Source organism: Calidris pugnax, unplaced genomic scaffold (assembly GCF_001431845.1).
Source record: "Calidris pugnax isolate Ruff unplaced genomic scaffold, ASM143184v1 scaffold70, whole genome shotgun sequence".
NCBI lineage: Eukaryota > Metazoa > Chordata > Aves > Charadriiformes > Scolopacidae > Calidris > Calidris pugnax.
In genome coordinates, this window is record NW_015090862.1 from 4,270,294 (window position 1) to 4,295,666 (window position 25,373).

The 25,373-nt window shown below is 39.1% G+C and overlaps 1 protein-coding gene across 10 annotated transcripts in view; it reads right to left on the reverse strand.

Moving 5' to 3' along the window:
* TJP1 (tight junction protein 1) overlaps positions 1-25,373 on the reverse strand; it is a 163,014-nt gene that overhangs the window by 18,326 nt on the left and 119,315 nt on the right. For all 10 annotated transcript variants that reach the window (XM_014944474.1, XM_014944476.1, XM_014944483.1 and 7 more), the window contains 16 exons: positions 19,060-19,184; positions 18,768-18,870; positions 17,033-17,312; positions 16,335-16,438; positions 15,423-15,591; positions 14,908-15,052; positions 8,669-8,805; positions 6,204-6,309; positions 5,228-5,378; positions 4,566-4,674; positions 3,403-3,622; positions 2,796-2,980; positions 2,566-2,661; positions 2,052-2,134; positions 837-1,047; positions 187-287 (listed from right to left, as the gene is read on the reverse strand). In XM_014944474.1, the coding sequence (XP_014799960.1) occupies positions 187-287; positions 837-1,047; positions 2,052-2,134; positions 2,566-2,661; positions 2,796-2,980; positions 3,403-3,622; positions 4,566-4,674; positions 5,228-5,378; positions 6,204-6,309; positions 8,669-8,805; positions 14,908-15,052; positions 15,423-15,591; positions 16,335-16,438; positions 17,033-17,312; positions 18,768-18,870; positions 19,060-19,184 (2,325 nt within the window). The remainder of the gene's footprint in view (positions 1-186; positions 288-836; positions 1,048-2,051; positions 2,135-2,565; positions 2,662-2,795; positions 2,981-3,402; positions 3,623-4,565; positions 4,675-5,227; positions 5,379-6,203; positions 6,310-8,668; positions 8,806-14,907; positions 15,053-15,422; positions 15,592-16,334; positions 16,439-17,032; positions 17,313-18,767; positions 18,871-19,059; positions 19,185-25,373) is intronic.

Genomic DNA, 25,373 nt, shown 5'->3' on the forward strand with positions numbered 1-25,373 from the left:
CAGTTCACACAGCCACAAGTCATTACTGCTTTTAATCTTCAAATGATGGTTAATATGAGGAGGAAAAAAACCCAAACTTCATTCCACAAGTATTTGCCAATATCTGTAACACCAGGAAGAATGAAAGAACAAAAATTCTCTCATAAATCAGTTCTGCCATTTCTCCCCAAACACGTTATTTCTTACCTTTCCTTCTGAAACCCACACTAGTTGGTTCTGTTGTTGCTGAATTGCTTCCTTTAGAGCTCCATACCATCCTTCATTCATTGAATTCAAGTTAATGGTAGCTAGAAGTACAGCAGATTAGTTTGACTTAGGATTTCTGCAGAACTACGAGAAGGATCTGTACCATCAGTAATACAAGCAATACAAAGCGGTAGGTTAAAACCCTGAGATTTAAATCATAATGTAAATACCAGTATTCAAAGCAACCTTAAGGCTCGATATAGTTTGGGACGTTTTATCCCATAGGAAATACTGAGTCAACAGTAGCTTAGAATAAGGTAAGGCTTCAGTTGAGCCTGACTGAAAAAAAAAATGAAGTTACATCATCTTCCTATTTATTCAAACATTCGATATTGGCTGATGATGTTGCAAAGCCACCAGATCTATTAGAAATGCAATTCTGATGTTTCAGATTGCTTTACGTTTGTGCAGTTAGATGCAAACACACGCATCAATGAACCAGTAGGGTATTGAACAGGGGAGGCCTGAACTTTTCAACAACTGCGTGGCTTGGTCCATTTGCAGAAAAGTCTGGAGGAAGAAGTTACTCTCATCTCACCTCCCCCCCTCCCTCTCAGAAAAATCCTAATCCACTATCTCTAAATACTTACTTGTAAAGAGATGGTGATTATTTTTGCGTAGCTTGTGAGCTCTTTCATACAGCTTTCTGGCACTTTTTCGTGATTCTGGGCACAACCTCATTCTCATAGTCTTTACACCCTGCTTAGAATCAGGATTTAGGAACACTACAATAGGATACCACTGGGCATAATTCAGACGGTCCACTGCATTAGGAGTGACATCTAATAAAGCGTGTTTGTCCTGTTGCGATAAAGACAGAGGGAAGAAAATGAATCACTTATATACTAGATTTTTTTAAAACATCCTCCACAAATTTATATTACCTTACAGAGTTCATTGTTTCCAATTATTGATTTAAATTGTTTTCCCATTTGAATAAATCAAACCAATTGCAATACCAGGCTACATAGGCATATACATTCTGAACTGTAGGACTGTTACTATGAGCTTTTTAATATTAAACTCAGTGTTTTGAAAAAATCTCCTCAAAGTAAGCATGCACTAAACTGAAAATATGCATTTTTCTACTAGCATTCTGCTAACAGGAAAAAAGAGAGAAACATAAGACCTAGTCTCATTACACACCTCCATCTTCCTTTAAGGCAAAAAAAAATTAAAAGTCACTCTGAATGCAAGAACTTGGCCAGCTTTCATCCAGTGCAAGATTCATCTCAAGAACATAGTATTCCCACTTTGCTGCTAGAATAGCTTCCCCCCCCAGTCTGAAAGGACCGCAGCTTGTTTTTAAGTCAGGAAATAAGGTAAGGACTAAAGTCTCATATCATGAGCTAATGTCAGAAGTTTTAAGGATATTAAGGAAGCGAGACTGAAGGACCCTTTTCCCTAGTACTTGCACAAAAAAATAACGTCAAGTTATTAATTTATAAATTGGGGTGCTGGAAAACCTAACAACTCTGTAATTAAAGTAACAACTTCTAGCTGTAATGCCACACCATGGCTTTAAGTGAAAGAGGAAATGGCTTAAAACAGCCTTAAAGCAGAGGGGACAACACTCTCTGGAGCAAAGCCCAGAACTACTTCTAGGCTGCAGTTACTAATATGGAGAAGGAAAGGGGTGGTGATCTGTTTTGGTTTTTGTTAAATGAAGCAACAGAAAGATGAGAAAAGCATTTTTAAAGCAAGCACACTCATTAGTTATTCTTCTACATTTAAAGCCCCCAATGCTACTTGGTGATACCAGTTTTAGTCTTGTGTTAAAAGTACAGTGACAATAAAAGACTTACTCTATCGATTATCTGTTTTATAGTGTGAAGACGAATAATGCCAGAACTGCGTTGGTCAGTACCAGCATCTCTCGGTTCACTTTCTGGCAGAGGACACAGGAAAAATCTGTTATGAGTTTACAACGTATTCTACATTTCCTCATTAAGACAAACCAAACCATTTCATAGCTCAAACTGTCAATTCAGTTTAAAGACACTCCTCCCGCTTCCAAATAATACATGAAAAATCTACCCACCAATTTTCCATAAAAATTACTACCTCTTTACACAAGCACTTAGAGTAAGGTACTAAATTGAACTGAAATTTTACGCAGCTAGAAACAGAACTAATATTACTTTTACCTTCACAGGATTATCAGCAATCAAATACTGAAAGAGCTTGCATCTAGTCAGTTCCTTTACATCGTGAACATCTTGTTAAACACATCGATGGCTACTGTACTAATGTCGAAACAATCCAGCAGAAGCAAGTTGACTAATTCCTAACTGCACAAGAACCTGATCTCACACTTACTTGCAATTTGAAAGATATCTGGTTCTTCTCTAGCAAGTTTCTCCCGTGCAACATCAGCTATTGGACCAAAAATGGTTACAGGTCTGAGGAACCCAGCTGGAATTGAAGGGAAAAAAAGTCAAAATATATTGATAGCTTAAAACAAATGCAAGATACTCTTAAATACACAGGCTAATACAAAGCAAACCACACAAACCTGTTAACCTCCAACAATAAGAATAAAGCCATACCTTCCCGAAGAACAACTCTTTCATAGGCAGGAAACTTTGTCTGAACAGGTTGGGCAGAAAGATCTTCTCTGCTTTTTCGGAGGTTTCTTTTTGAGCTCCGCAAACCTCGGAATCTCCAGAAATCAGCTCGATCTCCTCCTGCTGTCTTTGGAAGCGTGTACTGTACGCTAGCTAGTTGCTCAGCTCTAAGATGACAACAAATCCCAACCAGTTATCAAGGAAGTCAGCTTCTGAAGTAATGCTTGATTAGCAAGCTTATACCTCCAAAAAACACTACCACCTCCCGAATCAAGCTTTTGTTTTTGCTGTATTAGAAAGCAGAAGACTGAGCTACTGAGGCTGGTGTTACATTTCTAAAGGTTTACATAGCTTTGCCTCATGTATTGAAAAGAAAGTTTTACAGTTCTTTGTGGACTGTACCAGAGTCAAAAGCAAATCCATAGATCAGATTTTTAACTTCAGTTTGTTTTAACACTTCATCACTTTTTCTGACTGAACCAGTTCCATAAACCAGTGTCCTGCAGACAAGTCCCATCATTCATTATACAGATGCAGAACTTAACAATCATAGCTTTAAAACAGTAATTTAAGTATTTTAAGATCGTACCTGTTTTTGTTAGGGATGATACCTCTTTCAACTTCCTTATGATTCTTGCCAATTCGAATTGCCAGCCATGAACCCAGTTTGCCATTGTAAAGAGTGTCCACCACCCGGAACACTTCCCCTTTGTTGAAACTTAGCCCATAAGGAGATTCCTTTTCATATTCAAAATGAGTTCTGATATAGAAAGAATCTCCTACATCTGACTCAACAATGCGACGATAAACTGAAAAAAGAAAAAGAAACCCCAAAAAGGTAAAGTTATGTAAGTTCAAGTGATGTCCTCACGCTCACAAGAATCACTCAAAGCTGTGCCTCACCGTAGTTCTCTTTGTTTAAATAAACAATATTACTTCAAGAAGCCTTAATGTCTCTGAGTTGCTCTACTTTAAGCAGCATAACTATTAATAGCAAACTCTACCAACATACATTCAACTTTCATGGTCAAAAATCTGGTAGCAGCACAAGCTTAATTCTGTTCCCGTGGAAGGAATGAATCTTACTGGGAAAGAAGGTTCTATGTGCGTGCACAGAGAACCACAGAAGGGTTTGGGTTGGAAGGGACCTTTAAAGGTTACATAGTTCCAACCCCCCTGCCACAGGCAGGGACATCTTCAACTAGACCATGGTGCTCAGAGCCCTGTCCAACCTGACCTTGAATGTTTCCAGGAATGGGGTACCTACCACCTCTCTGGGCAACCTGGGCCAGTGTCTTACCACCCTCAGCATAAAATTTTTCCTAGTATCTAGCCTAAATCTCTCCTCTTTCAATTTAAAGCCATTACCCCTTGCCTTATCACTTTACTCCCTGATTAGGAGTCCCTCCCCGTCTTTCCTGTAGCCCCCTTTAGGTACTAACTCTTTTCAATGGCATAACTGCAACAGACTCTCCTGCTCCCCCCTTACAAGGTTTAATACCAATACTTTTGTCAGATGCTATGAGTTATTTTTTGGTGGATTTTTGTTTGGGTTTTTTCTTTTGGGGGTTGTTTGTTTGTCTCTCTAGTCCATTTGTAGTAGTAACCTATCCCAAAGTCCCAAAGCCAAAGGAACTGTAAATAGACTTTATAAGGTGCCAATCCCCTGCAAGCCAGAAGTCAGTTATTTGCTATACTTTTTATGTTGTTCCAAGCAGTCTACTACATCCCTCACGATATACAAATACTTACCATCTTTTTTCTTCTGTGCCAAAATGGTTACTTCTTCGCCTTTAGGAAGATCAAGCAAAAAAAGGACAGCTTCCTCTCTGATGATATTTGTGAAGTCTACATTATTTACCTGGTATCAACAAAGCAATCAGTTTGATTTAGCATACAGCATTAAAACAGAGATTTAACTATACAATGGGAAATCTAAATCAACTTAGTGCTAGGGTTTTCTTTGTTGTTTTTTTTTAATTCAGTTTCATACATACACACCAAGTGCATCTATCTCAAGATGTCTCTTGTAAATATAAAAAGCCACATTTTATTTCCTGATAAAAGCACAGCTTCCAGAACAATAGGTAACTGCTCATTTTCCATTCTTTAGATCAATATTATGGAGTACCTATAAGCACCAGTAACATACAGAGCCCTCTGACAATTTAGCAACTGAAGAGTTAAAAAAACCAAACTTTATCAACTGAAATCAGCCTAAGAAATTGGATTAAAAACTCACTAAACTTGCTAGCAATGGTACAGTAACAGGATATTTTGCTGCTATTAAGTCATCTAATAAGTACATACAGAAAAAAACCTGTTTGAACTACAAAGGCAATACATTCAATTCTACAGAAAAAAACCTGCTTCGATACAAGAAAACATTTGTAGTGTTATTGTTTTTGACATACCCTGAGAATCTGGTCCCCTTCCTCTAATCCTTCTTTTGCTGCAGGGCTGTCTTCCAGAACACCAGCTACAAATATGCCAACATCATTGCCACCCGCCAGTCGCAAGCCCACACTATCTCCTTTTCTGAATTTTACCAGTTTCATGCTTGGCCTAGAGAATTAGAAATTATTCCACTTAGAGGTGTAACAGCTTAAAATAGCCTGGTAAATTTGAGAATGAACACATGCAAAGAGCTGATTTGCCTATCATTTCAATTAGAGGATATCATGCTATGCATACCATTAGCTGCTTATCAACCACAGTTATTACACCACACTCATTAGCAGCACTTCAAAAACCCCACCCGTACTTACTTGTTTAGTGGGGTTTGTTCGTCTTACACTCACACAGTGATTTAAGAGAGGCACTTTGATACTCCCTTCCAAAAACGTTCCTCCTTTTAAAGGCCTGTGCTAGTATATAGATCTATCTTAGCTCTAAAGAGATTAAGATGAATTTGAGACAAAACCAAGAGTGAATCTATTCTTATGTACACTAATGTCCATAAAGGAGATCCCCGTTGCAGTCAACTCATTTTCTGCAGTGACCTTTATTCATTACTCTCCAATAATTACAAAAGGAAAAGAATATGCCTCAGTATCTCTCCTCTCTGGAAACAAGGACGGGGCAGGAGAGGTGTGGGTGCCCAGGGAGCAAGAAACATCATGAATTCTTTTCACTGGTTGATCGTTGTAATTGCTTATTTCCATAGAAAATTAAGAGACTTAAAAGTGGTGTATTATGCAATGTAAGTGCCAACAAGGCTCAGGAATAAACCTAAAGCCTTCATCCTAGAATTTCTGAGCAGAAGTGTCAGGAAGGACAGCATATCGAACTTGACATCAGACCATTTATAGAGGTTATTCATCACCTTGGATGAAAGCTTTGTTTGCTCAAGGACCAGGCAGATTTGAACAGAACTTAGAGTTACATTACCGAAGCATTCCATCTTCATGGGTTGAATTGGGTAAAGGACCATCAGATGGACTGACTGGTAAATCCACATCAGGCTGACCTCCTTGCGCATACACTGGCTTTGGTTCTATTAAAATATCAAAATATTTCAAATGTCCACTAGGTCATTTAAAGATGAGAAAATAAAGCTTAAGTTAAGTAAAAGCTTAACTACTTCTTCAGTAGCTGCCATCTACTCACTTAAAAGTGAAATATTAGAGACTTACAATAACAGAAGACACTCCCACTGTACCATTCAAAATGGCATGATTACTAGCCTAATTATTACTTCAGTAAAAATCCCAAGACTTTTGTACTTCATTAAGTACTCTGAATAATGTAAAACTACAAGAAGCAGAAGGCTTCATGCTCACAAGACCACTTCCAACCCTGCTATTTCTCACCTTGGTTCATCTGACATAACTTGTTCATTTTCCACTAGCTCTCCTCGTTCAAGAATTGAATTTTTGAAATGAAAATACCACACACTCGTACTGCTGCTGCATGCCTTGATGGCAGATTTCAACACTTTGGTCCAGCTGGTGGTCCTTTAGATAAGCACTTACTATACCTCTGCTGCGTAGGTTTTGCAGTATTCCCTCAGTAAGGGGCACTAACAGGAGCTCTTCTCTCCTATGTGGCTGGGCATCTAAGAAGAATTTGTATTTAAGGCCTATCTCTGCAAACTTGAAAAAAGATGAATTCAAACTAGGCTTGCTTCAAACTAGTCTAATATCCCTGATCTTCCCAACAACTGTACCATCTTCCGTTCAAATCACTGAACAGACTTGTTTGAAATTGTGAATTTAAGACAACAACTTGGTAATAATACTTCTTCTAATGTAATGTAGCTTTTTCCTTTAAGTCTTTAATGACCCGTTCCTAGCCTAAGCCCCTGATGATCCTTCTGAACAAATACTCTCCTTTGACACAATCAACCACGACAGTTGTCTTGCTCTGAGTCTAAGTAGCAAACTGTCACAGAATCTGCCAATCACTTTTCTAACCACATTTTCATTACAGTCTTTATAAGATCCTCATTTCCCTGGAGCTTTCCGTGAGACTGTTAAAAAGGTGTAATAAAGGGCACAATCCTTTATCTCAGACTATATATTATGGCAAGTTAATTTTATCTGCAGAAACAAGTTTAAATATTGTCTTTATGTACTGACCTACATCTCCTCCCATCCAAATTAAGTATTTCCTCGTGCCTCTTCCCACTCATCCAAGAATGGAACATTTCTTCCTCCCCCCAACCAACAAACCCCCCACAGTACTTATCACTTGCTTGCCAGTCCCTCAAAGCAGTTATTAGTACATTGTTTTGGATTAAGAACCATCTCAAGGATCTCCTATCCTGGCTAGCTTTGTATTATGCCAATTATTAATCTTCAGTATCTTATAAAAATACAGGATTCTTCTTTCTAATCTCACTACCACTTCCTTTTTTTATCTTTTACTTCATTTGCATCTTTTCATAACACCACTGCAAAAGGTCTCCTCCTGTGATGATCTTTTTAGTAACGGCTGCTGCATCAGAAAACCCACTGTTCTCATTTTCAAGACCTTTCAGAGTCTATCAACATCATAACTCTTCCAATTCATCACTGAGCTACTGAATACTACATGCAGAAGTGTCACTGCTCATCCTTTAAGTCTTCAAATATTTTCAAGCTTGAATGTGCTTTTTCTCATCCTACCCGGCCATTCAGGAACAGCCCCCTGTGAACCACCTGCACAGCTCCTCTTTCTCCACTTAAAATTTCACTAAAGGGCCTCATTCTGTAAACAAAAGTCTTACAAGTCAGCCTGCCCAAACAGTGTCCTGTCTTATCTTTTTTTTATACTAACTGGCCTTTATCTTATAAGCCACTTAGCATATCCTTCCCTTCTGAAAAAAAGGAATGAGATTTTGTTCTGATTGTATTAGTTGTACTGCACTTCTTAGAAAGCCTTCTTGGTCCATCATCATAGTTAGTAAGTGCTACAGTAACAAAGCATCTCAGAGTGTTTTGAGTTGTGTCTTGGGAACAGTGGTTGTAATCAGGCTTAACTGCATCCTTGTTTAAATATGGTCTGCTACAGTAACCTATAAGAACCAGTCTACTGCTTGACTCTCAGGAAAGAACTGGCGAGTTTTAACCTGGCTTGAGAAATCGGGACAAAACTCTTTATGATCATCATCTGTAAATACAGCTCTGAACACTGAAGTTTGACCCCCATATAATGGGCAGACCCCACAGTTTAAGAGTTTTGGTCCTGAAAACCTGAGATATAAAATGGGGTTATGGTGACAAAGACTGTTCATATTCAGAAACAAAAAATAATCAGGACTTAGTCTGTTTTAAGACTTTAGCAATCATTCCACAAATACACAATGGCATGAAGTCTTTACCGGTCATCCATTTTCAACAACATGCATAATTAATATATTTTAATGTTTTTACCTGGGAGTGGTGGAGTTTGTTTTTCAGTTCTTTCGACTGCCACCTCTTCCATAGTTTTAGAAACATCATCTGTATTCTTCACCGGTGTAGAGACAGCTCCTGGTTTAGTTATTCTCTCATCTTCTCTGCTTCGAAGACTATATTAGAAAAAAAGATTCCACTCCGCATATAGAATTGTTTCTATGACCTTGGTGTACTAAGACTAAAGAATAAATCCTTTCATTCACAAAATTCAGGTTTGGCGGGTAAGCAATTACCAATTACTATTTAAAAAGTTTTTGTTCTTAGACTATCACATTATTAACAATTTTTACCATTTCTATATCCAAGCATTTTGTCCCTAACTTCACATTAACAGAGGACTGCTCCAGACACGGCTATTTAGAAAGACAGACAGGGTGAAACAGACTGCTCTCTGCTTCAAGCACCGAACTCTCACACACCTGCTGCATACTGAAAGCTACATAAGGAATTGAGAAGCAACGGGAAGAAGGGGACAAGAGTAGTTATGATGGTCTTTTTGGTTTTTCTCTCGTCTCTCCTTGTAGAAATCATGGATTTTTAGACAACTCTTAGGCTCTGCTGTGAACAAGCAAATTTATCTGCTCCTTTGTGTGGCAGTTGCCCTGGAGTGCATGTGCTGCCGTTGTGGCTCTTGTAGAGCTTCGCAGAGATAAAAGGTAGAACACAAACATGCCCCTCATTTCTCAGTCTTCAGAGAGGATGAGATCTTCAGTCCACAGCTATTGCAAGGCAGAAGTGCTTCTCATACACTCAGCACCCTTGTATTTCAGTAAAAAAACAACTTGCTGCTTCTTATGCATTTCCTACACATGCTTACAGTGTAAAACAAAGGCATATACAACAAATTAAAAAAAAGCAAAGAAGTATCTCTAGTCTTTAAATGAGAGCAACCAAAGCTCAAAAGCACATAAGCATAATCATCTAGCTCAAAAGATAGGTATTTTATAGTTATCTATAGATACAGCTACCAGCTGTACCATGGCAGAACTGAACAGAACATATGCTGTGTGTTGAAATGTTATCTGTTGAATAGTAAATAATTTAATAGTGTCAGAGCAGATGAACATTAATAATCAACTGCAAAAACAGAAGTAGATCAAATATATCATAGACAGTCTTAATTCCAGAGCATGCACATTCTAAAAATATCTATTCTGAAAACACCTATTCAGTTCCTGAGAGCTGGCAAATAAGCAAGAATGTAAGAAGTATTTGAGAGAAGACAGACAGAAACAAATCACAACTTTTTATATAATATCAGACTTAATTGCCAAGGGGCGGGGGGAAGGTAGTTCCTCAGAGATAACAACGGCTTGGTCAGCAGGTGCAAGGCCATCTCCTCTCACAAAGTAGAGGTCTGTATTGGGGAAAAGCAAAGTTTTTCCCTAGCAGCAGCTAGATGGTGCTACTAGGCAATAATGAGTATCATTCTCCATACAGTACAAATGGATCCAAAAAATCCATTATACAGAGTAAAGACTGTTTGTTTTAATCAGAACTGATACTTCAAGAGCTAGAAGTATGACTTCAGAAAATACATCCCAGAAAGAGTAAAAGAAATAGCAAACATCTAAATACAAGCAGAACGTGCTTTCCTGGAGCAATGTGAAGTTTGAAACGTCAGAAACAAAGCTCAGCTATTGAGCCAAGACACACCAAGACATCTCAGTATTTTTTTCTGCCAGTTTTAAAACTGTATGCCTGAAGGCAACTAAAAAAAAGCAGAATACAGAAAAGTACTGCAGCAATCTGGGAAGACACAGGCACCCTTGCATTGTGAACAACCATCTTGTTACGAGTCATTGGTAAAAACAAGTACAGCCTAATTTTAAAAATCCTTATTTATGCCTTTTTTTTTCAGATAAACCCCTTTTGGGGAGCTAGCAGAGTTGATTAAAATTATGCCAAAACCATTACATCTAGCAAAATGAAAACTAAGCATTTATCCTTCTACTTTGTTCCAAAACTTCACTAATAAAAGTTTTCTTATTCCTCATTTCATATTTTCATTGTATTTTCATTTGTACATAAAATTAAGTGCATAAGCTAAAAGCTTACATATTTTACTTCCAGCACTCAACTAAAATATGACTGGACTCTTCATTCCCTTGAAAACAGTTCCTGGGTTGTTAAAAACAGACATGTACATTTAGCTATTTAAACGCACACTAAGTGTCTTATAAAGAAAAAAAAATGAGAGTCCTGTAGTAGTGTAAGCCACATCTAATTCCCTTCCCCATCCAAAGATTTTTGGATAACGAGCACTAGTTAATGAGATATTACAGTAAATTTCCCCATGAGGCCTCTCTACCTGTTTCCAAGCATCTCCTAAAGCTTAACAAAAGCATTATTCCAAAATAGTAGTCTCTCTGTTTTACTTTAAAAGTCAAGCTAGAAATACTGCAATTACTACACGAGGACAAAACTCATTTTACAGTTTCCCTCCACATAGTCCAAAACCACTGTATGCTGATTTTATACCTGCATTTATCCAAAAAAAAAAAAAAAGCATAAATATGGAAGATGACAGCTCTCAAGAACAGTAACTAAAATGCAGACACTGAGAGCACAGCACAAAATACAGTCAGGTAAATATCTGAAGCAACGTGCTTTGCATGTTTGCACATAGGCAAATACACCCTGCCAACTAAAATGCCTGCAAAAGGTTAGTTTAAGTGGGAAAAAGCTGATAGAAACACAATTGTGACAGAACAAAAAGTAAAAAATCAAAACAGCAGGAAAGTAGAATTTTTCTAAATTGTGCAGCGTGCACAAAGTGTGCAATTTTTCTAAATTGAAGCACTGAATATTTCATATTGTGAGATGATACAGGAAACAACTTGGTCCTGTCACTGGTTCCAGGTGATGGAAACTCGCTAAAAACTGAGACAGCCTCACTTCCCCAGAGACAGGAGTGTTGTCACCGTGTGTGCTGACACACTATTGTTTAACATCTGGCCTCTGTCAGAGCCCCCTGTACCTCACTTCCTCCAACAAACTATTTTTTTAAAGTATTGCTAACAGAAGCATTTTTAATCAACCTTCAGAGACAAAATTCAGTCAGCTACACACTACTGTCATCAACTGTGGCTATTAATTCAGAACAAAACAAGATTGTTTGCAACACACAGGTAGAATGTTGGTTTCCACAAAGTTTTTTAAAAATATGACCACGTGGGCTCTTTCCAAATGTGTTTTTAGCAAATCTCAAACTGTTTAGCATGAGAAGACAGTAAGAGCCAAGAGGCGCCTTCCTAAGTACATTCAAACCGAGGTTGATCTTGGTCCTATATTCCAGTTTTTCAACTTCATTTGAAAGTGGCCAGAACAAATCCAGAAGCATCTGGAACCCTCGCTCCATTCCAGCACCCAGGTGAGGAAGGGGGCGCGATGGCCAGAACAAATCTCTGAAGCATCTGGAACCCTCACTCTATTCCAGCACCCAGGTGAGGAAGGGGGCGCGGGAGTGGGAGCCCCCGGGCGACAAGGGGCAGCCCCAGGTGCCATCTGGCAGCCTGGCCAGCACCAGGCTGCAAAGGCCACTCGTCATGCCAGCAGTGAGACCAGACAGGGAAGAAAGAATATATGTGATACTCTCCAGCTTAGGGTGCAGAGACCTCTTCTCCTCATTCTAGATTTTTGTGTATAGCTCTTAACAGATTATACACAGTTGCCTTATATTAGCTGACATTCTATATTTAAGATGCATTTTTCCTCTGCCTAAACAGTTCTTGTTCTATGCATCTTTAAAATTATATGCATATTTTAAAACTATATTTAAGACCTTTAAAACATGATCTTCTCCAAGAGCTCCTCCTCAAAGCCAGGGCATATTTATATCGTGTATTTCACTTAGTACCTAATTCAGCATCAGCTGGCTATCGATTTTCCATGTCTCCAGGGCTGTGAGTTATTTATCTGTATCTGGAGATTTGTAAGATTCATTCTCTGGATTCTTTTCAAGACTGACAATGGATATTTTGCAGTCCAAGCAAGCAAAATTGGAACCCTACAAGTGTAATTAGTCCTTTTTATTAGTAAATTAAGAAGAACATGTCTAGAATCTACATTTTATGAAGACTGTCCAAGAGACATCCGTGAAATTCCCCTGGACTGAAGAAAACTACAAGTGCTATTTAATGCTTGGACAGAATGTTCAACCATTATGGAAATTCTATATGCAGGAAAACTGCAGGCACACTGGTGTACGTACCAGTATGGAATACCAAAAGGTGGACAACCCTGAAGATGCTGCCAGACGCCAAAGCACAATGGAAGCACTGACTCCGACAAGCGCCAGGCTGTGGTTGTATGAAAGGACTAAGAGGGCTCCCCTGGAATTTCTCTCCTCATGAACATACAAACACTTGGCAGAATATGGTCCAAGTAGAGATTCGTTAATCCTCAATGCATTTTTAATGTCCTTCTTAAGCTCAATTTGAGGAGTTTTGTATCTTTTCTTCCTCAGCTTATGGTTCTCAAGATTTTTTTCCACCTCCAGATTTTTCACTAATTTTTAAAAAAATGAAGTGGCTGCAACTAATTCAATCTTACAGCACGTTTGAGCTTGCACAAATAACCGCTCTAAAGTGAAGTTGCTTTTAACATGTTTTTCTTTATGTGGCTCAAGGCCAGATGTTCTGATCTTGAAAGGGACATGTCCAGCAGGAAGTCAATCCATGCCAAGGTAGCTCTTGTTCATAAAGCAGATATAGCGGATGCATTCAGAGTTGAGATAACTTCAAAGTTCCTTCTCAGGAAGGATTTAATTCTTCTGACAGTGCAGTCCACAGGGAGGAAGTGACCATCTACCTAAACCACTGCAATAGGACAGGAAGGCACTAAAACTAGGGTGAGTCAGGCATAGTTTCAGTTTTGATGGATTTTTTTTTTCCTCCCTTCAAAAGCCCTTTTCACTCTGCATTAGAAATGCACGTCAAGAAATAAAGGTTTTAGGTCTGACAGGGTCCTCACAACCTTCACGATCAAATCCCTGCATTTGGGACCCTGCTTTGGAGTTTCTCCCACTAATACAGGGTTCCTACTTGAAAACAAATTTTCATGCCTTGTGGTCCCTCCAAACAGCAGACATGGAAGAGAAGCAAAAAACTCTGTACTCCATAACCCCAACCAGGTGTACATGCAGGTAAGATGGGTCTTGCTGTTTTATTAACCCTTACAAGACTCCAAAAACCTTGAAGGTATTGTGTGTTATTTTCCCCTTGGGCAAAGAAAGTGTTAATAACCACTAATCAGGCATATCTTACTTTCATGGAACACCCAGCTGCAATTTGGTTTTCAGAATTTTTGACAGCATCTAAAAATCTTCAGGTACAGCCTCTGAATTTGCAGTTTGCATCAGGTCAATTCTAACTTTTACTCTATCATCTACAAGCACTCAGAAAGTAAACTTTTCTCTTACAACTATTTAGTAGAATCTAAAATTCAACATTACAATTCTATTTCAATAAATTAAAACATCCATTTCCAACAAACTGTAGAAATGTGAAACAGAACAGCTTTATGTTATTCACGACTAAAGTTTCACATGGCAGAAGAAAAAATTCCAAACCATTACTTCTCTACACATACAAACTATTACTTCTATACATTACTTCTCTCTGAATTCATATACAATTAGACTTACCTACTTCAGAATTATCACGAATGTCCCACTACCAAGTTCAAATAGTAAAAACTACAGTCCAAAAGCTAAATCTGCTGCGCAATACATCTTATTTTGTAGAAATTAAATGTATTCAGAATCATAAAATAACTAAGAACGCTAGTGAGGCAAATAAAAAGACTATCCTTAAATAAAGCAAGATTTCAACAAGTTTACCCAGGTTGGACATTCAGTAGGAACCGTGTTACTGGTCATTTCAAACATCCTCACAGCTAACTGCTTTCTAAAACCAAAATATAATTGCATAAGCTTCAATAACATATATCACTATCAAACTTACATTGTCACTCATACAACCATGCTCTAAGTTTAAAAAAGGAGTAACACTGAAATTAAAGGTTCTATTTCTCCTGCAGTCTAAGGCAATTTGCATCATTATCAGCTGTATCTCTCAAGAGAAAGAATGCTGTATTACTACTACCATAGCTCTGCATCACATTTGTTACACCACACAAATCCAAGCACTCCTACAACTTATATGTCACATTAAAGAGTTGATTTAAAAAAAATAATACAATGCTGCCATCACCTGCCGTTGCTGGGCTGCTGTGGAGAATGTCTGGAATGGTCTGAAGGCTCTGACCTCTGGTCAGGAGATCGTGAACGACTGCGGCGGGGCCTGTCATGTGATCGGTTGGAATGATCTGATGCCAGCGACTGAATTTCTGAAATGTCTGTTAAATAAAAGTTGTTTTTTCATGAAATGATTGTAATTAAAATGGTGGTGTGACCTGCTCAAATGGAAATAAGCTTTTGCAGAGAATTTTTATGAAGATGTTAAATCTATGTTTATTATTTCAAAACAACTAAACTTAACATCCCTGAAAGAACAATTGCAAGAATAGGGATTGTATCTTTTTTTTTCTCCATTGCTTTTGAAGATGTGGATTTCAACCACATTCAAACAACAATTTGCCCACAATTGTGACAATCTTACTGCTAACTTTTCTCCTCCCCACCCTCTCATCCCGCTTAGGTATTTCACATCTTCACAACACAGGGAATTATTGTCTCCCTTTGAAAATCAAGTTTATTTATACTCACCATCTCTTTCTGAAGCATTAGCAGAATGAATACTGTCAGAAAGATCAGGGACATTCAACAGTGTAGCTCGTTCATCTCGCTGAACAACCATCTTCAACTTGCCTTTTGACCTTTCTATTAGTGTTTTTGCGTCTGCTAAGGACATATTTTCTGTCACTGTGCCATTTATCTGGAACAGAGCAAGAAAAGAATAGCTATAAACTTACTGAAAAAACCAATAGTGAATCTGCAATAAAGATAGTGATTTTCTGTCTGATGATATTTAGAAATTGCTAGGGGTATTTATCAAATTGCCACAATACAATGGAACACTACTGGGCTCATCCAAACTATAACATAGTACAGAAAATTATTTTCATCTGTTAAAAGACAAAGCCTCTACCACAAATAAAAAACTTTTGAAATATTAGGTATGTTTTTTGAACCAGCACTTCTACACTCAGAGCAAGGAATGGTACGTTTCCCTGCACCAACACATTTGCAGCAGTATCTTGAAATAAAAAATATTAGTATGAATTTAAAATCCCTAGACATATAAATTTCTACAAAAACCATAATTTAACCTGAAGGCAAGTTCTAAGGGTTGCTCAACAGCACAGTTCCACAACACTATATTGTATAACTAAGCACATAGGGCTGAAGTCTCATTCCACCCCAAATGTTTTCTATTATGCATTTGCAGTAGGCACGATTTGTCTGAATAATGCCTGGGGAACAATATCAAAAAAGCTTTACAAATTTTCCTCCAGTTACAGAGGTTGATTTATACTTAGAATATGTGTCTCTTATTATATCGTTTCAAAGATCAGTAAATATATAACAATAATTATGCTATCGAGAGACAGCTAATTCTAAGAACAGTTAATCCAATGAGTTTTCCCTTTGAACAACCACCACCACCATTTACTATACCTTCAGTACAACATCTCCTTCCTGAATATTGCCATCTCTTGCTGCCAGGCTGTCCTGTGATATTTCTTTCACAAATATGTGGCTTGCCAATCGTAGACCATACTCTTTATGTAACAGCAATAAAAGAAAAAAAAGAAAACTGATGAAGCTACAGTAAAACAAAAAAGGAGGGAGGTATCTGAAGATTTACAATACTGCTTTACACAACTTTTACACTAGAAACACAGAGGACAGTGAACTTGGCACATGAAGGGCTGTACTGGAATTACACTATGGATTTACCATTATATCAATCTCTTTGCTAACTCTGCCTGTAATCATAGCTGTTGCTTAGTAGCTGAATTGACATACTACCTACAGTTTCCCCCTCTTTCAAACAAGACAGACACTGAAAACTCAACAAAAGTATATGGAAGGTACGCAGCCACTGACTACCAAATGTTAGGTGCACAGTTGGGATTTATTTACACTATATAATACTTTACCCTTAATTAAGCACGTGTATTTGGAATATGAAAAATACCACCAGAAATACAACAGAAGTGTTTTAGTTTACAGCTAGCTACTGTGAAGTGGGCAAAGAAACTTTTAACTGCTCTGTTCATGTAGTCCATGAAGCACTTAACACAACACTGACTGAAACAGTTGGCCTTTAAAAACCAGCAAAAGTCATTGCAAGAGAGTTACATACAAGTTACCTTCATTTTTCCTTGATTTCACCAGTGTTACTTTGGTAGGTTTTGCAGGCTGACTGGAAGTAACAGATCTTCTGTCTGATCTCGGCGATAAGCTTCTCTCTCTGCTAGCACTTCGATCTCTTACCCAGCTTTTCTCATGCCTTCTGCTAGTACTTGGACCACCACGGCTGCTTCTTGGATCACGTATCTCTTCATCATAGCTATCGTCCTCATTTTCAGACACTGGTTCAGGTTCTGGTCGAGCTACTGGAATTTGAATTTTCTTCATCCTTCGGATAGTCTACAACCAAAGACTTGGTATCAGCCTCTGGCTGTGTAATGCTAATGGTATTACTAAATATCAGAAGCCAAGCTAATCCCCAAACTCAAAAGAAAACATACAGATTTATTTGTGCATGCTCTGAACTTCTGCTTCCTCATCACAAAATTCTATCCAATTAATACAGAAGACTCATCAATGCAAGTAAATAGAAACCTGTTTTTGAGGGGAGGGGTATATTTGTTTTTATAGTTGTTTTAGCCCTTTTTTGCTTCTGCACAAGTGGCAAAAGGGTAAAGACAAAAGCCATTGTAGCGTAGCATGACATTCTGTTTTCAGAGCTGTATATTTGAAAGCCCTCTCTCTTTGCTTAAACCCGCAAGTCAGTTACTGGCACTGCTAAAAACTTCTTTTGCTAACATCTAATCTACTGCATCCTCAGTGTGTTATTGACAATAATTCTCCTCTACTTTGAAGCCTCCCAAAGTGATGTTTATGCAGGGCCACAAGGAAGGGGAACATTCCTGCTGGAAGTTCAGAGCTGGCTTGCACCAACGTAGACAATTGTTTCCAGAGAAAGACGTAACCCTGTTTAGAGGTTTGTTTGCCTTGTGTTACAGAACTGAACCAAGTTATACCATAAAGTTTTCATTAATTGCTTTTCTCTATTTAAATCTACACACCAAATACTTAAGACACTAAAAGCCCTGCACAGCTCACCACACGTTTTGTGTAAGCTTCAAAGAATTGTTAAATCTACAAATGCAAGACATGACACAATTTTTTGCAGCTGTATAAAAGCACATGAGCACTAGAGATCTGTCAGTGCAAAAGCTTTTCTACAAGCCCTAGAAGTCTGTTTTCCTGAATTAAAAAATTGTTAAACATTGTGCATTTGTGTTCTGGTTTTTTTGTAACCTAAATCTCAAACTTCTAAAGAAAGCTGGATTACTACTCTTTAGTGATGACCTCTTCTGTTTTGCAAAGTTCAAAAGCCAACACTCTGAATAAGCCTACAAAATTATAGGAATTAAGGTAATTATACTTTATTTTGGCAAACTGTTTACTGAGCATAAAAAGAACTATATTAGTGTCTGAACAGCGGCTAAAGTCCTTTAGCTTACACCAACCTTTGAAAAACTTGATAAAAGTGCACTCAAGAAAGCAAAGAAATATTAAAGAAAGCTGAGAATTGAGCTTTTGGCAAACTGAGAAGAACTTTACCATAAAGAAAAGGAGTCTGAACTATCCAGTGCCACACTACCCAGACATTATCCTTGATATTTAAAAAAAAATAAATTTAAGTGACACACATGACAAACATGTCTTGATCATCACTTAAATCTGAGGCATCACACAGGTCTTATTCAAGCACCATCATCATGCATGTGTTTCATAGCAGACATTACACCAGTTCACTTTTGCTCTGTAACTATGGAATTTCAGTAAGCTTAAATCTTCAAGATATTCACTTACAATTTTAGCATTCTTCCCACTTTTCCTCAGCTGCTGAACAGCAAACGCATGCTCGACATTATCCATTGAAACTCCATTAACCATTGCAACACGGTCATTTTCTCTAAATGGAAAACATCACAATTCACAATATAAATACTTTATGTCAAGGAGAAAGTATTGGGGAATGGGTATCCCTGAACAAACTACCCATATTATAAACACACTATATAGGTACAGAGAGGTATCTGAGAGCTACCACTGAAGAGGACAAATGTCCCCACATCAGATCCAGGTGTAGTTTAGCACTTACTGTAGTAGTCCTTCTGCTGGGCCTCCTTTCAGCACATCAGAAATAACTATTGATGTCTCACCACTTTGAAAGTGAGGATTATCTCTTCCTCCAGATATTGCAATACCAAATCCAAATCCAGGGGCCTATAATGTAACAAGAGAAATATTTTTACTTTCTAATATTTACATGGTCACAATTAACATTCCTATGTCAAACACAAAAAGGTGTTATGGGATGAATACAACTTTTTGGAAAAATGAAGAACCAATGAAACATGCAATGCTATGCTATCCAAGAACAGGAGAGAGATTAAAAATAAATTAAAAAACCACTTTTAGAAGGCAGAGAGTTTCAGACGAACTACCCATCTCTCCCAAGAGCAAAATACTAGAGTCCCCATTTGTATTTTTATGGCCTATCCCTCAGGGGGTCATCAGTAAGACATCTTCAAGACACCGTGCCACTGTGTTGAGATACTGATCCAAACCTGTATCGCTTCCTGCAACGCTTTCTTTGAGGTTTCACATTATGGTATTTACCCAGATTGACCTCGCTTCGCTCAGGAACCGCCAGGATCGCAGCACGCAGGAGTATGTCTGCAGGCTCAGTGCTTCGGAATAATACCAAGATCACTTGTACCATTAAATACATCAAAACCTTGTCAGCGCTTGCAAATCATCTGCATCTTAACAAAAGTAATTTGCTTCAATCTTTTCCCTCTAGGGTGACCTGCCACTACAGCAAGGTCAGTGCCTCTGAAAAGTTATTCCTGTTAGATATTTCAAGATACAAGAGTGATGCTTACATTTCTGCCTGGAAGCAGTGAGGGTGGGAAATAAACTTTCTAAATATAACTGATTTGCAAACTATCTAGCTCTTCCATCATCGCCCAGAAAACATTGTCAGAAGGCTATCGCCTTTTAAATGCTGTATTTCGCTCAAGAAATTATTTTGCAAAATAAACTGACTTGCAAAATACATAGTCTTGACTACAGAAAATATAGACTTTGGGTAGAAAAGAGCAGGTTTCAGTCATTCCTCTTCTCCCTACCATACAGCATGCACTCCATGCTGGCAGACTTAGCCCTTTCTTTTTCAGACTTTTTGACAAACATGACCCAGCTTCAGCAGTGAGTTTCATAACCGTACAGAGACAGCAGAAGCAACATGGCAGTCTGCATCTGGCTGCAAGAACAACATTCAGATTTCTGGACAGTAATTACTGCTCAAAAAAATCCATTTCCTATTTCCCTCCAAAGTAGAGGTCATAAAGATAGGCCAGATTTAGCCTCTAAGCACTGAATAGGACCATACAGTATTAAAACAATGATTTGGAAATTTACTGTTCAGAAATTGATTTCAACACTTAGCAACTACCATCACCAGATATGAAGAAAATAAGTTTGTCTAACAAGTGGGAGGTGGTGAGGAGGAGGGGTACACCTCACTGCCTCCTTTGCATTCATTTTCATAGCATAACAGAACGGTTTGGGTTGGAAGGGAGCTTCAAAGATCACCTAGTCCAACCTCTCTGCAATGAGCAGGGACATCTTCAACTACATCAGGTTGCTCAGAGCCCCTTCCACACTGAATTGAAATGTTTCCAGGGATGAGGCATCTACCACTTCTCTAGGTAACCTGGACCAGAATGTCACCACCCTTGGCGTAAACAATTTCTTCCTAATATCTAGGCTAATCTCCCCTCTTTCAGTTTTAAACCATTACTCCTTGTCCTGTCACAACAGGCCCTGCTAAAAAGCTTCTCTCAATCTTTTGTGTAGGCCCCCTTTAAAAAGTAGAAGGCTGCTATAAGGTCTCCCCACAGCCTTCTCTTCTCCAGGCTGAACAACCTCAACTCTCTCAGCCTCTTCTCATAGCAGAGATGTTCCAGTCCTCTGATCATCTCTGTGGCCTCCTCTGGATCTGCTCCAACAGATCTTTCCTGCGCTGAGGGCCCCAGAGCCAGATGCAGTACTCCAAGTGGGGTCTCACCAGAGCAGAGTGGAGGGGCAGAATCACCTCCCTCGCCCTGTTGGCCACACTGCTGAGGATGCAGCTCAGGATGCAGTTGGCTTTCTGGACTGTGAACACACATTGCTGGCTCACACTGATCTTCTCATCCACCAGTACCCTCAAGTCCTTCTCAGGGCTGCTCTCAGGTTGCTCAGAGCCCCTTCCACACTGAATTGAAATGTTTCCAGGGATGAGGCATCTACCACTTCTCTAGGTAACCTGGACCAGAATGTCACCACCCTTGGCGTAAACAATTTCTTCCTAATATCTAGGCTAATCTCCCCTCTTTCAGTTTAAAACCATTACTCCTTGTCCTGTCACAACAGGCCCTGCTAAAAAGCTTCTCTCGATCTTTTGTGTAGGCCCCCTTTAAAAAGTAGAAGGCTGCTATAAGGTCTCCCCACAGCCTTCTCTTCTCCAGGCTGAACAACCTCAACTCTCTCAGCCTCTTCTCATAGCAGAGATGTTCCAGTCCTCTGATCATCTCTGTGGCCTCCTCTGGATCTGCTCCAACAGATCTTTCCTGCGCTGAGGGCCCCAGAGCCAGATGCAGTACTCCAAGTGGGGTCTCACCAGAGCAGAGTGGAGGGGCAGAATCACCTCCCTCACCCTGTTGGCCACACTGCTGAGGATGCAGCTCAGGATGCAGTTGGCTTTCTGGACTGTGAACACACATTGCTGGCTCACACTGATCTTCTCATCCACCAGTACCCTCAAGTCCTTCTCAGGGCTGCTCTTGAGCCATTCTCTGTCCAGCCTGTATCTAGGCTTAGGATTGCCCCAACTCAAGTGCAGGACCTTGCACTTGGCCTTGTTGAGCTTCATGAGGTTTGCATGGGCCTACCTCTCAGGCCTGTCCAGGTCCCTCTGGATGGCATCCCATCCCTCAGGCATGCCAACCACTCCACTCAGCTTGGTGTCATCCACAAACTTGCTGAGGGATTCCACTGTCTGTCATCGATGAAGATATTAAGCAGTACTGCTCCCAGTACGGTCTCCCTGAAGGACACCACTTGTCACTGATCTCCATCTTATACATATCTAAAGGATGGGTGTCAAGAGGGTGGGGCCAAACTCTTTTCAGTGGTGCTCAGTGACAGGACAAGAGGCAATGGGCACAAACCAGAACACTGGAAATTCTCTCAACTTGAGCAAAAACTTCTTTACTCTGAAGGTGAGAGAGCACTGGAACAGGCTGCCCAGAGAGGTTGTGGAGTCTCCTTCTCTGGAGATATTCAAAAGCCACCTGAATGTGTTCCTGTCCAACTTACTCTAAGTGAACCTGCTTTGACAGGGGGCTGAACTAGATGATCTCCAAAGTTCTTTTCCAACCCCTGCCATTCTGTGATCTAGACATTAAGTTGTTGACCACTACCCTTTGGTGCAGGTAGGGTAACAGCTCACCCATCAAATCCATCTCACTCTAACTTACAGAGAAGGATGTTGTGCGGGGACTGTGTCAAAGGCATTACAGAAGTCCAGACAGACAACACCCATAGCTCTTCCCTTGTCCACTGTAGTCACTCCATCATAGAAGGCCACTAGGTTGGTCCAGCTGGACTTGCCCTTGGTGAAGCCATGCTGGCTGTCTCAATTCAACTCCCTGGCCTCCATGTGCCTTAGCACAACTTCTAGGGGTATCTGTTCCATGTTCTTCCCATGCACAGAGGTGAGGCTGACAGGTTGGTAGTTCCCAGAGTCCTTCTTTCTACCCTTTTAAAAAATGGATGCAATATCTCCCTTTTTCAGCCACTGGGGACTTCCACTAACTGCCATGACAATGATTTTAATTCATTAAAAAGACACTGGACATCTTTTCAAGATACATTCCAGATAGATCAACGAGAAATTATGGCTGGGATTCAAGAATTATTAAGTGAAACCCTGTGCCATGCAGGAGGACAGTCTAAAGGATCATCATGACTATTTATGACCAGAGCTGAGGTCTTCTTTCAGTTTGTTTTTTTAATTAGTTAACAAAAAGAATATGTAATAAGAGTATGAAAACATGTAACAGAAAACCCTTTCAAAACATGTAATATTTCCCCTCTCTCATGCCACTGCTTCATCTTCCGCTTTTCCATTTCTCTAACACACAGCATTCAGTTTGCACTATATTTGGTGGGGAAGGAAAGGGAGAAGAGAGATAATAACAAAGACATTTTTGTCAAACTTCATTTAAATGTTCTCCATCTTTCCTTACACCATAAACAAAAAAAATTCTCAAAGTTCTCCACTCATGAAAAGAAATACAATCATCAAGTTAAGACCAGCAGAGATGCAGAAATTCACTGTAAACCTTATTTTGCTGCTTGCCGTTCTGGTTTGTTATTTTACAGTAGATTTGCAAACCAAATCACCAATATTAAGACAACTAGTTTCATACTTTAATTTTCTTTTCAAGAAGCCCTGAAACAATGCAGTCTCATATAGAGACAGCAGTCAAAAAAACCCAAAAAACATGTCAGATAAAGTCTTAACAAATACTCCATATTAAAAAGTTCAAATCAAACCCCAAACGTTTTTGAAAACTCAAGAACTCAACTAAGAAACCTTCCAGTAAACCTCACCCTACTACTTTTAATTTTATCCTGCAGCCTAACATCATCTTAAGAGATAAACGATAAACTGAACTACCCTCAGAAAACTGAGTCTATATCTCCTAGACACGTCTGGATATAGCAAGATGCTGAGCACTACAGATTACACAAGATATAACCATGTATCTTAACTAAAATCGCATTAAAAACCCCTAAACATGCCACAAATTCACCTGCCAGGTGTAGTGACAACACAAGAAAAAAAGAACTGTACTGTTTTACTCCCCCACAGTAAGGCTGCGTGGGAGAAGTGGAAAGGTATGTATGTACCTGGTCTCTGTTCTCTGGGGGAAGGAGGCACTTCTGATGCAGACACACACAACTTGAGTTCCCAATATGAAGAAACCCACATAATATACAAAGTGCATGGTTCCTTCTTAAAGTCCTTTACAGTTAAGTATATAAAAACAGAAGATCTCTCAACAAAAGATAAACTGTAGCTACATAAGCTTTGACTGAACTTGAGATTGGCTCGATCTCTTAAGAGTTAAGGTAGGAGCTCAGGGAGTGAGAAGGGTAGTAAAGAAAGGGAACAAAAACTCTTGCTTAGAAGTTCAAGCCTCTCCTCCCCAAAAGAAGTTTCTAGTAAGTCTTTTGACAATAGTGCTGGAATTCACTAAATACTGTGTTAAATCACAGCACAGTCAGACTGCTTGTATGCTCTGTTCCAGATTCTCTAAAATACCTGAAGTAGGCAGATTAAAAAATAAAAATCTGATGTTTGAACCATATCAAAGTGCCTGAACTGACACACAGATACTGCAACTACTAAGATTAAGTATATCCTGTCCCTAATTTGTGATGACACCTCTGGAAAGTAAAGGTCATAGAAAGAAACCCTTTAGAAGAAGCAAGCAAAGCTGCATTCTTCAACAGGAACTCCCTAAAGCAGTCCCTTTTCTTCTGTAAGGCTCACCTTCCAAAGTGTATATACCATCCCATCCCCTTTTTGAAGGGCCCTTAAAGGATGAAAACATGTTCAAAAAACAAAACGTGTCTTTTCAAGGTATGTAATAACACTTCCAAACTGCCAATAATTGGTTTATAAATCAGTAACTGCCCCCTATAAACATGTAGAAACATTTTTAAAGTGCTTAATACTTCACACACTGACATGTTAAAACGCTAATCTGTGGACTACACAAACAGAATACCTTGTAAAGTACCTGCTAATGGGGCTTCTTGCTTTTTTTCCTCAGAAAGAAATTGCACACAAATGATACCTACTTTCCTAACATTTGATAATTACTACCAAAACTGGTTGTTCTACAGCTTTGGCTACTTCTATGAAGCCCAGGAGTTCAAGGACTCCTACTCTGCGATACATGGGAGCAATGGAGTTAGAGAAGAGCACAGGTTTAAAGTAAAATTGTCAGCGCTAGAATTACCAACAGGACAGAAATGAGTCTCAAAATAGGAATAAACGTAGTCAAGAATATTCTATGTATCTTTGCTAACACACAAGCCACCTAACAAATTACTTGCACTTCCACTCTACTTTTAAGGCTGCTCATTATAAGATATGTTAGCGGTCCTTACTCATTACCTAGTTTTGATCAAATACCATTAATAAAACTCAATTAAAATGGAAAAAGAAACCACGGTTATGTAGTTTATTTGGGGCACTTGGAGAGACAACAGATCTGCTTGCCATTAAGCAAGAGCCAAGAGCTCATCTAGACTGGCACGCACTCTGGACACCCCTGCCTCTCCCAGGGA